Raw genomic sequence first — 12,804 nt, forward strand, 5'->3', positions numbered from 1 at the left:
TATGGTAAGCTCTATATTTTAGATCTTTCAACTTTTCTATGATGCCAGTTTAAAGTGGAACTGTGGGAAAAGTTTTCATCCACAATGACCAAATTTTGATAAATCTTGTAGATATCTTCTTCAGTAAACTTCAATTCAGACTTCAAATAATCTACGATGCCTCCATATTTGTTGTTGAACATTTCAATCGTGGAAAGCATGGCTTCGTACCTTGAACTGATCAAGTTTTTAAAGCCTTCCTCCTCAACATTCCAGTCTTTTCTACCTTGGCCAATGATCTGCTCAATATCAACGGTGCTCTGCATTTTAGCCCTCAATTTCGATACAGTTTCCGCAAAAGCCGACTTCAAAACCGGGATTTCCGGCTTTAACCCAATAGTGGTTAACTCATACTCCTTACTGATAGTGTGTTTGTCCACTCCCAAGAGCAATAAGATAAGCATCCCAATCATACCTGTACGGTCTTTACCTGCAGTGCAGTGAAACACAAAGGGTTCGTTTACGTCCCGAATGTATTCAAAAATGGTCTTGAAAGCACTGACACCCATTTCCAACATATCCTGGTAGACGTTAACATAGGTGTACCAACTTGTCATCAAATGAGTATATCTAACAGCAATTGCCTGGGGTGAGTAATCGTCTTGCTTGTAAATCGGTGTGTGTATGCGCTTAATGCCATACTTTTCCAAATCCTTTGAAGGGCCAGCCTTATCGCATTCTCCATCAGACCGGAGATCGAAAATGGTTTTGATACCAAGGCGTTGAAGGGTTTTGAGGCCGTTGGTGGTGATGTTCGACATGTTCGCGCAACGGAACAAGGTATGGGGTTTGACATAGTAGTGCTCTGCATTCTCGATTGTGTATCTTGGCTCTGTGATCTGCCATCCACCCATATCTCTGAAGTTGTTCACCCCTTCGACTTCCTTCCATCTGGGCAATTTACCTACGTCGACGTTAGACGAGGCGAATCGCTTGAGTTCCTCTTCTGGCTGGAGATACTCGATGATCATGTCTGTGACCAAGAAGTTGTAGTTGACCAACTTTTTACTATTGATGGGGAAATTCTTGGGGTTGTAGTCCTCGGCGTCGCCCAAGTTCTCAATTTGGTGGACACCGTAGAAGTTGTGGTCGGCACCCTCGATGAGCTTCAAGGTGTGGGAGTGGGGCCCGCGGTTCAACGCATTGGCCCACATGGTGGAATCCTCCACGGGCACTATGATATCCTGAAGACCAAAGATGGTCATCACCGACCAGTCGAGGGTGAGATCGCGCACAGGCTCCAAGTCGGCAGACGCAAGCGACACGATCTCGCCGCTGACGAAGGTGGAGGTTTCGGGCTTTCCGTGCCTGATGACCTTGACCTCCACCCCGGACCAATCCTTGGGGTACCGCTCGTAGACGCGGGGCGAGTTGAACCGGCCGGAGCAGTTGATCAAGTTGGGAACCACGATGGCCCTGCTGGCGTGGTTAGCCTTGACGAGCTTGTTCTGCTCCAACGCCCACAAGAACATGGCCACCGAGCCCCGCGAGTGGGCGATGATCGAAGACAAGGTGAAATTGATGTTGAGCGCGTTCTTGGTCCCATCGACCAAGTATTCGGCGGCCGCCTGGATATCCTGGACGTCCTGTTCGAATACTCTGCCCACGGAATCGTCGGCATTGTCTGCGGAGTCGCCGCAGCCTCTGAAGTCGATCCGGAGCGAGTAGACCCCCAAGTCTGCTGCCAACCTGTGCGCCAACACCCGCTGGTAGCAGTAGTTGCGGTGGCCGTACTGGCCATGGAGAATCAATGCCACCTTGTGTGTGCTGGGGGCGTATCCGTCCACGAACGGGTTGTCGGCGTCTACCGAGTGGGGGATGGCCAAGGTGCCAACGACCCCATTGGCGAGCGTGACCTCGATCTCACGAGGAACAGGCACCTGGGGCGGTGGAGGTGGGGGGTAGATGGCTTGAGTCATGGTGAGTAGCTAGCAGGATCTTTTGCACCAAAAACACGGTAGTATGAACTAATATATATAGCAGCCAAACGCTGCAAACAGCTTTTTTTGGGTCACATGGGGAACCTCGGTGCAAATCGCTAACATTCTCACCCTCTTCCACAATCAGTGTGCTCCCTCCCATGTGGCAATGAACAGGTGGGGTAACGACAAGGACGCTTTTCTTCTGTTGGGCCAGGCGCTCGAGCAGCGCCACCTGGACCAGCTCTCGACCCAGCTCAGCGTGATCCAGTCGGTCTTGGTCAACTTTGCCCACGAGCACGAGCAAGACATCAAGCGCAACAGCGAGTTCAGAGGCAAATTCACCCGGATCTGCGAGGTGGTGGGCGTCGACGTGCTCGAGTTGGTGTTGACAGGTACCAAGCTGGACAACTACCACATTGCACTCTCGGTGCGTATTGTGGAGATCTCCCAGGAGACCCGCGACATCAACGGAGGCCTTCTTGCAGTCAAAGAGCTCGTGTCGATCCTCCAGTCGAAGAACGTGCCCATCGCGGCGTCTGAGCACGACATCGAGACCTCGGTGGCTATTCTCAACCAATTGGGCCGGGGGTTTGAGATCCTCAACATCAACGGCAAGAAATGGCTCCGATCCGCAGGCTCCACCATTTCCAGCGACCAGAAGACCATCTACGAGTTGTGTGGCTTCATGGGCGGCTACGTGTCCTACAGACTCTTGCGGGACAACTATGACTGGGACAGGGCCAGGTGCAAGACCGTTATCGACGAAATGATCCTGAACGGGTTGTTGTGGTTGGACGCTCAGCAGGGAGAGACCTTGTACTGGGTGCCGTCGTGGATATCAAGAACATAGAGCAAGCAATTGAAGAAAGTGGCATAAAACTCGCTTCAAGATGCACTTGACTATAGCATTCAACGGGGGGATTTAACAAGATGCTTGCCCATGGATCTCGGAGAATGACACTTTCGAGAATCGTCAATAATTGGCATATTCAAGTCTACATTTTTGATTGTACGGCTCAACTATGTAATGATCCCTCATTGAACTCATAATTTCAATATTATCAATCTTCAACAAATCGACAGCTTGGTCTATATGGCTACTCATGATTGCTCCAATTCTAACCATAAAATGCCTGACACCTTGGTTTGAATGGCTCAATTATGAACTTACATCTACGAAATCATGCCTAATCCCAAATGAAATTCTCAGGTAACTGGAGCCAAAAGAACAAACACTAAACTTCGCATGTTACCGTTGCATAGTCACGCCTAAGCGAGTGTTGGAAATACCCATCCTAAAAGACAAATAACGAGTTCTATCACTCGGGAACAATCCTAGTATCTACGGGCTTAACTCATCTATCTGCTGGAATTCAAATCAGATACCATTTTTCCTTTCGTGTATTAATACAGTCTATTTGCCATTGGCTTCTATGTATTGCTTGGTGTACATCCTGCCAGCTCAGCTAGCTTCCACCGTTACTGCGACTTCTCCTCCAGGTTCTCCTCTTGGGCTGCTAGCTTGGCCGCCTGGTTCTTCTTTTGCTTCTTTGCCTTATGCTTCTCGTTCACCACTTCGTACGACTGACCCTTCTCCTTATCCTCCACCTTGACATACTTGGTGAAGTTTCTACCACTACCATTGCCAACGTTGATGCTTCCGCAGCCTGGAGCGTTGGTAAGCTTATCGGCATCTTTGAGGAAAATATCCTCCATGATCGTGACAATATTCGATTTTACTTGGTAGTCAAGCGCAATTCCCTTGAAGTTGGTGAAACACTTCAAATGCTTATTCTGGTGCCCGATGTCGAGTGGAACTTTCCATTGTAAATCGTCGTATGAACAGTCGTATAGCACCAAGGGAATATCGTTGGCCATCTCGTAGTGAGGCTTTCCTTCGAATCTCTCAACATCTAAAAGGTCGGTGATCACGCTAGGAGGCTCCAATTTCTGTCCAATAAGAAAGAGAATGGCCATCATACATCTGACCTGATGCCAGAGAAAGGCACTTCCCTTCAAATCGAAGTAGTAGTACTTTTCGTTTAATTGGCCGATCTTGGCACTGTGGATATTTCTCTTGTAATTAGTTATTTGTTTAGACCCATCAATCTTGCAAAAATGTCTGAAATCATGAAGACCTTCGTAGAGCTTGGCCGCATCGTTCATCAACTCGAGATCCAACTCATCCTTCTTGAAGAGGTACCGGTAGTGTCTATAGTTGCAACTGAATCTGGCATCGAACCCCTTGGGTGGTCTCAAGCACACGGCAGTGACTCTGATGTCCGATGGTAACAATGAGTTCAAGATGGTTATGTATGGGAGTTCTTTGACGTCATTTTCTTCCAACAACTGTTCCTCGTCAGTCAAGGCTGACCTGAGTCTCAACGAGATAACCTGGTTCATTGCACTGACTCCCTTGTCTGTTCTGCCACATCTGCTGAACTTACAAGCGGAAGGATCGACATCTTCAATCAATTTGGCAGTCACCATTGCGTTCAACAACTCGGATTCAATAGTGGGCTTGGGTGTAGGCTCGAACTGGTAGGCCAACCCTGAGTAATTCCACCCCAAGTATGCAAATTTCAACGCCACAAACCGGGTATTGTGCTTGGAGAAGTCAAAGGGCTTTTGTTTCTTGACGGCCTTGGGTGTGGGAACATTTTCCAATTCTTTGATTTTTTTGATGAGTTGTTCCTTTGTCCACAGCGAATAATCGGGGACTTCTTTCATGGTAGAGAAGCTTCTTTTTAACATCGACGAGAATCTTAACATATGCACATGGGGTCCATGTACCTAGGTATCTGGTTCGTTATGCGATACGAGATGGCCAATTTTTCGCTCATCGCAACACGCACGAATATCGCTGTTCCAACTCTCATCTCCAACAAGCACCACCACCGAACCACCACCAGAGTTATAACGACGTACCATATCCATATCCAGTATACCTAGACCCAACTAGAATATATCGGAAAGCATGAATACCAAGAAAGGCTCCCTTGCGTGGGATAATCTCAAGTATGATCTCCAACCATGGATCAAAGATGGCATCACTTCGCTCGGATTTCCCACAATGACGCCTGTCCAGGCATCAACCATCCCTTTGTTATCAGGAAACAAGGACGTGGTAGTCGAAGCCGTGACAGGCTCGGGGAAAACCCTCGCTTTTGCCATCCCTGTTTTGCAAAAGGTGTCTGAATACATGTACAACCAGGACGAAGACGGTGAAATCAATGGGCCACCAAAAAAGGGCCATATGCTTTCTATCATTTTATCTCCAACCAGAGAGTTGGCCAGTCAAATCCAGAGTGTCTTCAAATCTGTCATCGACTTCTTGCCAGAGGATAAGGCCCCTATCAAAACTCAGTTATTGATTGGGTCCATATCGAACGTCAGAGAAGATTTGGCCCATTTCCTTGAAAAAAGGCCCCAGATTTTGATAGCAACTCCCGGAAGATTGTTGGACTTCTTGTCTTCTCAATACGTGAAGACCTCCTTAGTTGAAATTGCTATTTTGGACGAAGCAGACAAGTTATTGGATATCTCATTCAAAAATGATGTGGTGACCATCCTTAAAAAATTGCCGAAGCAAAGAAGAACGGGTTTGTTCTCCGCTACAATTTCATCAGCGGGTGATGCCATTTTCAATACCGGTATGAATAACCCAGTCAAGGTTTCTGTCAAGTCCAAAAATATTTCCAATAACGCCGCACCATCTTCATTACTGATATCATACATGTTCACCAACCCAGAGTTAAAGATTTCTATTTTGCTCAAATTGCTTTCCGATTATCAGTACAAAAAGTGTATTGTATATTTTCCAACGTGTACTTCCGTGAAATACTTCTATTCTGTGTTTGCAAAATTGGTGGATGACGAAAATCTCAACTTCTTCTCCTTGCATGGTCAGTTAGCCTCGAAACCAAGACTCAAGACCCTTCAAAATTTTACCGAAGGAGATGCAACTACTGGTAAGTTCATCTTAATGACTACGGATGTTGCAGCAAGAGGTATCGATATTCCTGACGTGGATTTGGTTATCCAAATTGATCCTCCAACTGACCCAGATGTGTTTTTACATAGGTGTGGTCGTACTGGAAGAGCCAATAAAGTGGGTCAAGCCATTGTAATGTTGGATGCCAATAACAAAGAAGAGAACTATGTCGATTTTATGGAAGTCAAAGGTGTGGCTATGAAAGAAATGGACGCTCCCAAAACTCCACAACATGAGGCCTTCCAAAGCCGTTTCAGAAAATTTCAACTTCACGATAGGGCAAGACACGAATTGGCAGTAAAATCTTACGTGGGTTTTGTTCGGTACTACTCTAAGCACTTAGCTCATTCAATCTTCAGAATGCAATCCATGGACTACCTTGGAATTGCCAAGATGTATGGGTTAATGAGGTTGCCTAAGATGCCTGAGTCCAAGTATATCAACAATGATCTCATGCCTGAAGACGGTTGGTTAGGTGAACCAATCGATATGGACAATTACAAGTATGCTAACGAGGAAAAGGAAAATTCAAGAATTGAAAATTTGGAAGCTACAAAGTTGGCGATGATTAATGAAGCGAAGAAAAGAAAGGAGCTTAAAGTGAAGAATGAGGCCTGGTCCAGTAAAACCGAAAAAAGGGAAACAAAGGGGGAAAGAAGAGAGAAGATGAAAAGAAAGAGAGAAGCGATTGAGAAAAAAATCATGGAAGAAGATTCTGAGGAGGAGGATAATATGGTTGATTGGAAAGATATCGTTAAGAGTAACAAAAAGCAAAAGAACTCCACAGGAATTCTGGCTTTTGAAGGTTTATAATGTTATGGCTTATGCTAATAGTGCTACTGATTTGCCCCTAACCTGTCATTTTTAAGGTACTGAAAATTAAAACCATTCGTATATTAATTGCAGCGAAAAGAGACCTTTGTACGAGGTTGGCTATTGTTAATTATTAACAACGGGTATATAAGAAATCCTACGTATTTAATGATAACATACGTGTTTTTTCAAAAAAATCGTATGACAGTGGTAAATCCCAGTAATGATATCTGCAAGTCTTCAGCAATTCTCAATGCAAATTGGGCCTTAAGAGCTTAAATTTTCCACTTCTCGCTGAACGACCGTATTCCATCGAACACGAATAAATTATCGAGTGGGGTATATTGGGATGTAGCCAATTTCAAAACCTCCTGACTGACTATACCACCCATCAAACTATTAAGATTATGGTAATTTTGTGTGTTATGACTTAACACCTCTTTGAAAGTGTTAAGTATTGATTCTGGGAGGACCTCAGCTTTGTCAATAGAAAACTTTTGAAAGAATAGGTCAGAAAAGGTTTCGAGGTCTTGAATTGAAGGTTTGGAATTGAATTTTTCAATGTATGCATTATAGGTGAGAATGGAGAAGTACACACCGAGGGCATTGTAATTTTCGGATGCTTGTTCTGAATGCAATAACTCTTGAAGTAAACTTGTACCATAGAGTTCTTTTGAGCCTTGACTCACGTATAACAATTGAGAATTTTTACAGAAACTTGCAATTGACTCAGTATTGACATCATCGTGAGATCTTCCTATGGAATCAAGAATCTTTTGTACTTCATGAGTAAACAATTCTTGATCTTTTAATGCCTTTGCACGATAAATATTTTGCAACTTGATGTAACCCGCGGTGTCCGAAGCCATGTCGGGTAAGTTTCCTGGCAAAGGGAGTTGGTTGTTGTTTAAATGGACGAAATTTTTCAATGCCTTGATGTAGATCCAAAAAATGGGAGTTGTCAAACTCAAGTTTTCATCTTTTATATTTGAATTTTCAAACAATTTCGATATGGAGTTGGGTATTTGAGTTACTTGTAATGCACGATGAATTGAGTTTGAGGCCTCGGTGAAATTTGCCTCGATTTTAATGTTTCTCGAGTATGATTCAATTAGAAGACGGAATAATTTCTTTTCGCCATAATTTTGGGGTGGCAAGTTGTTATGTTCCTGTTTCCAAGCCTGCAATACTTTGATATATATTATAATGTAAGGGACATGGGCATGATCTTGATCAGACAAGGAATTCAAGTCGATGGAGTCCGCGTGCTCTTGAAGTTCTGGCCATGGGCAGTCGATACGCAAGTCATATAACCTAGATGGGTCGTGGGTTTCGATGACTGTCACTTCGTTCGCTATGAGGTTCAAGGAGCCATAGAAACCCACTGAGTTCACGATCAACAACGGGATTCTCTTGTCCCATAACAAATCCTTGACCACATCCAATTCGGGGGAGTAGTCAGAAACAATCACCACGTTGAACTGGTCCCAGAACAGGCTCTCCACCTTAGTAATGAGATGTTTGATTGATTGATTGATGGCATGTCCTTTCACATCGGTGTTGAGTTCGGACAAGTTGCTGGTAATGCTGGTGGCAATGTCTTGACCCAAGTTTTCTCTCTTCAAAAAGAAGTTCCCTGACAAGTCTTGGGGGGATACCACTTTGTCGTCAATGATGGTGAACTCACCGATTCCTGGCAAAACTAGATTCTTGAGGATTTCTGACCCCGTCGCCGAGGCGTTGATCAAGCATATGTGAGAGTTCTCAAGATTGGCCTGCCCTGTGGACGCCCATAACCTCAATTGACGGTCGTATTTTGTTTCTTTGTCGATCATGGTGCAGAATAAACGAGGGTGAAGTTTGAAGAAAAAGAACCTGCCAAGTATGCCAAATGCCACAACGAAGAGCCCGGGGTTATTACCAATCGATGTTATGTAATCCAAGCAGCCTGATAGTGTGGTACTAGAATTGACAGGATTTGCCAAAACGAAGGATTAATGCATACGTTGGGAGTGCAAACACACAAAATCACTAGACGAGTAAGTGCGATAGGGTCGCCCGAAACAGAAAACACCCGAAATTTTGGGGACCCCAACAGGGTAAATTGCACTGTTTGTAGGGACCAGGTTGTGTGGGACCAGGAAGTGATTACGTGGACGGTACATATTCTGGATCGTGCTTGAAAAATGCCGGCCATTTACGTGTTGGCCATTTTTTGTAGGATTCTTCTGCGCCAAATCGGCACATACAGCGCCTAAACATCTAGACAACTTGCAGCGAATGCGCTAGTTGCTTGCACCTGCATTAGCTGCCCGTTGAGTCCTTCGTTGAACGGCATCTGACCTCACCACCAGCAAAAGAAACACGTGAATTTCTGGATTTCTGTTTGCTCACGTGCACCAGCACCTGATCAGCTTATCACCAGATCAGCTCCTTGCTACTCCTAGCACGTGCGTCCGGGTAACATCCATCCCATCACGATGAAAATTTTTATCTCATCCAACCGTTTATAATAGGAACGTTTCTCACATTTTTTGTTCTTCTTCTTTTTACCAACATTGGAAAATGTCTGCTGCCAGTGAATCCAAATACTCTGCTGAAGTACTTTCCGAATTATTGGGTGCCTTAAAGGTTGCTGACAATAAGGACGAAGCTGCTGCTAATGTTTCTTCATTCTTGAACTCATCCATCATTGAGCATGATGTTCCAGTTGAATTCTTCCAAGACTTCAAGAAGCAACTCGGTAACAAGAAGGACACCGAAGCCGTTCTTGCTGCTTTGAAGGCTTACACCCACATTGCCTCTCCAAACGGTATCACCCCAAGTGTTGAACCATACATTGTGGAATTGGTTGGTGATGTTGCCGCTCTTGCCGGTGACAAGAACAAGGATGTCCAAGTTGCTGCTTCCGACGCTTTGTTCTCCATTGCCCAAGCCGTCACTCCACACGCTATCAAGGCTTTGTTACCAACCTTGATGGAACGTTTGGCTTCCACCAACAAGTGGACTGAAAAGACCGCTATCTTGAGAGCTGTCTCCCAATTGGTTGACACTGCCAAGGCTCAAATCGCTTTGAGAATGCCTGAATTGATTCCAGCTTTGTCTGAAGCCATGTGGGACACCAAGAAGGAAGTCAAGGAAGCTGCCACCGCTACCATGACCAAGTCCACTGAAACCATTGACAACAAGGATATCGAAAAGTTTATTCCAAAGTTGATCGAATGTATTGCTAAGCCAACTGAAGTCCCAGAAACCGTCCACGTTTTGGGTGCTACCACCTTCGTTTCCGAAGTCACCATGGCCACTCTTTCCATCATGGCTCCATTGTTGTCCAGAGGTTTGGCTGAACGTGACACCGCCATCAAGCGTAAGGCTGCTGTCATTGTTGACAACATGTGTAAGTTGGTCGACGACCCACAAGTTGTTGCTCCTTTCTTGAGCACCTTGTTGCCAGCCTTGAAGGGTAACTTCCAAACCGTTGCTGACCCAGAAGCTAGAGAAGTCACCAACAGAGCTCTTAACACCTTGAGAAGAGTCGGTGCCGTCGGTGAAAACGATGCTATCCCAGAAGTTTCCACTGCTGGTGACATCGCTGTCACTTTGAACGAATTGAACAAGTTGTTGGAAGGTAAGAAGATCGGTAAGAGATTCGAATCTGCCCTCACCTACATTGCCGCTATTGCCGGTGACTTGATCGATGAGAGAGAAATTCAACCAGAAGCCTGGTTGGCTGCTATCTTGCCTTTCGCTACCATCTTCTTGCACGAAAAGGAAGCTAAGGAAATCATCGAAGAATACAGAAAGAGAGCCCTTGACAACATTCCTGAACCACCATCCTTCGAAGATGAAGAAGATGAAGGTGAAGACTTGTGTAACTGTGAGTTCTCTTTGGCTTACGGTGCTAAGATCTTATTGAACAAGACTCAATTCAGATTGAAGAGAAACAGAAGATACGGTCTTTGTGGTCCTAACGGTGCTGGTAAGTCCACCTTGATGAGAGCTATTGCCAACGGTCAAGTTGAAGGTTTCCCAACCCAAGAAGAATGTAAGACTGTCTACGTCGAGCACGATATCGATGGTACTGAAGCTGACACTTCCGTTCTTGACTTCGTCATCAACGATGGTGAAGTTGGTTTGACCAAGGATGTTGTCCACGCTAAGTTGACCGAATTCGCTTTCTCCGAAGACATGATCCAAATGCCAATTCAATCCTTGTCTGGTGGTTGGAAGATGAAGTTGGCTCTTGCTAGAGCTGTCTTGAAGAACGCCGATATCTTGTTATTGGATGAACCAACTAACCATTTGGATACCGTCAACGTTGCTTGGTTAGTCAACTACTTGCAAACCTGTGGTATTACCTCCATTATCGTTTCCCACGATTCCGGTTTCTTGGACAATGTCTGTCAATACATTATCCACTACGAAGGTTTCAAGTTGAGAAAGTACAAGGGTAACTTGTCCGAATTCGTTAAGAAGTGCCCATCTGCTCAATCTTACTACGAATTGGGTGCCTCCGACTTGGAATTCAAGTTCCCAGAACCAGGTTTCTTGGAAGGTGTTAAGACCAAGCAAAAGGCTATCGTCAAGGTCTCTAACATGACTTTCCAATACCCAGGTACCACCAAGCCACAAATTCAAGACATTAACTTCCAATGTTCTTTGTCTTCCAGAATTGCCGTCATTGGTCCAAACGGTGCCGGTAAGTCCACCTTGATTAACGTCTTGACTGGTGAATTATTGCCAACTGAGGGTGAAGTTTACGTTCACGAAAACTGTCGTATTGCTTACATCAAGCAACACGCTTTCGCCCACATTGATAACCACTTGGACAAAACCCCATCTGAATACATTCAATGGAGATTCCAAACCGGTGAAGATAGAGAAACCATGGACAGAGCTTCTAGACAAATCAACGAAGACGATGAGAACTCCATGAACAAGATCTTCAAGGTTGAAGGTACCCCAAGAAAGATTGCTGGTATCCACGCTAGAAGAAAGTTCAAGAACTCTTACGAGTACGAAATCTCCTGGATGTTGGGTGACAACATTGGTATGAAGACCGAAAGATGGGTCCCAATGATGTCCGTTGACAACACCTGGTTGCCAAGAGGTGAATTGATGGAAACTCACTCCAAGATGGTTGCTGAAGTTGACATGAAGGAAGCTTTGGCTTCTGGTCAATTCAGACCTTTGACCAGAAAGGAAATTGAAGAGCACTGTGCTATGTTGGGTTTGGAAGCTGAATTGGTTTCCCACTCCAGAATCAGAGGTTTGTCTGGTGGTCAAAAGGTCAAGTTGGTCTTGGCTGCTTGTACTTGGCAAAGACCTCACTTGATCGTTTTGGATGAACCAACTAACTATTTGGATCGTGACTCCTTAGGTGCTTTGTCCAAGGCTTTGAAGGCTTTCGAAGGTGGTATTGTTATCATTACTCACTCTGCTGAATTCACCAAGGACATCACTGAAGAAGTCTGGGCTGTCTTAGACGGTAAGATGACTCCATCTGGTCACAACTGGGTCCAAGGTCAAGGTGCTGGTCCAAGATTGGAAAAGAAGGAAGATGAAGAAGACAAGTTCGATGCTATGGGTAACAAGATTGCTGCTGCCAAGAAGAAGCAAAAGTTGTCTGCTGCTGAATTAAGAAAGAAGAAGAAGGAAAGAATGAAGAAGAAGAAGGAATTAGGTGATGCCTACGTTTCTTCTGATGAAGAATTCTAAGTTATTTAGAAAGGAGAAAAGATACCCTTATAAAATTTCATGGTGTTTTTTACTACCCAGTTTTTTTTGAAAAAAGATCGGTTTCATATACAGTTTAGGGCACTAGAATACGGTTTATTTTCCACTTTTTAGATTTCTTTCTTACATCTCATACACCTGTTCCATATATAGTGATATTAATTTATTATAATGTTTTAACTATTGTAAAATCGGTACACTATCTGATGTCAGTATCTGAAGTCCTCTGCATGTCAAGAAAATTCATGATTGAGTTTTAGATTTTTCTGTTGCGAAAATTGCAACCGCTTAGGTTCTCAG

At 44.6% G+C, this 12,804-nt stretch overlaps 6 protein-coding genes across 6 annotated transcripts; 3 read left to right on the plus strand and 3 right to left on the minus strand.

Moving 5' to 3' along the window:
• Window positions 1-11: 11 nt before the first annotated feature.
• Window positions 12-1,958, minus strand: CANTADRAFT_88743 (uncharacterized protein; the record flags this gene model as incomplete). Its single annotated transcript, XM_020211489.1, has 1 exon — window positions 12-1,958. The coding sequence occupies one exon, from the start codon at window positions 1,956-1,958 to the stop codon at window positions 12-14; it is 1,947 nt and encodes a 648-aa protein (XP_020065965.1).
• Window positions 1,959-2,127: 169 nt separating this feature from the next.
• VPS22 (ESCRT-II subunit protein) lies at window positions 2,128-2,811 on the plus strand (the record flags this gene model as incomplete). Its single annotated transcript, XM_020209332.1, has 1 exon — window positions 2,128-2,811. The coding sequence occupies one exon, from the start codon at window positions 2,128-2,130 to the stop codon at window positions 2,809-2,811; it is 684 nt and encodes a 227-aa protein (XP_020065966.1).
• Window positions 2,812-3,331: 520 nt separating this feature from the next.
• CANTADRAFT_25219 (pseudouridine synthase) lies at window positions 3,332-4,761 on the minus strand. Its single transcript, XM_020207357.1, has one exon. The coding sequence runs from the start codon at window positions 4,689-4,691 to the stop codon at window positions 3,441-3,443; it is 1,251 nt and encodes a 416-aa protein (XP_020065967.1). The 5' UTR covers window positions 4,692-4,761; the 3' UTR covers window positions 3,332-3,440.
• Window positions 4,762-4,938: 177 nt separating this feature from the next.
• Window positions 4,939-6,768, plus strand: SPB4 (putative ATP-dependent RNA helicase; the record flags this gene model as incomplete). Its single annotated transcript, XM_020211490.1, has 1 exon — window positions 4,939-6,768. One exon carries the CDS (start codon window positions 4,939-4,941, stop codon window positions 6,766-6,768), a length of 1,830 nt encoding a protein of 609 aa, XP_020065968.1.
• A 71-nt stretch (window positions 6,769-6,839) lies between these two features.
• On the minus strand, window positions 6,840-8,809 carry CANTADRAFT_25220 (uncharacterized protein). The gene has a single exon (XM_020207358.1). The coding sequence runs from the start codon at window positions 8,601-8,603 to the stop codon at window positions 7,044-7,046; it is 1,560 nt and encodes a 519-aa protein (XP_020065969.1). The 5' UTR covers window positions 8,604-8,809; the 3' UTR covers window positions 6,840-7,043.
• Window positions 8,810-9,038: 229 nt separating this feature from the next.
• CEF3 (translation elongation factor EF-3) lies at window positions 9,039-12,651 on the plus strand. Its single transcript, XM_020207359.1, has one exon. The coding sequence runs from the start codon at window positions 9,334-9,336 to the stop codon at window positions 12,484-12,486; it is 3,153 nt and encodes a 1,050-aa protein (XP_020065970.1). The 5' UTR covers window positions 9,039-9,333; the 3' UTR covers window positions 12,487-12,651.
• The last annotated feature ends 153 nt before the right edge of the window (window positions 12,652-12,804 follow it).

The sequence above is a fragment of the Suhomyces tanzawaensis genome (genome assembly GCF_001661415.1).
Source record: "Suhomyces tanzawaensis NRRL Y-17324 unplaced genomic scaffold CANTAscaffold_2, whole genome shotgun sequence".
Lineage (NCBI taxonomy): Eukaryota > Fungi > Ascomycota > Pichiomycetes > Serinales > Debaryomycetaceae > Suhomyces > Suhomyces tanzawaensis.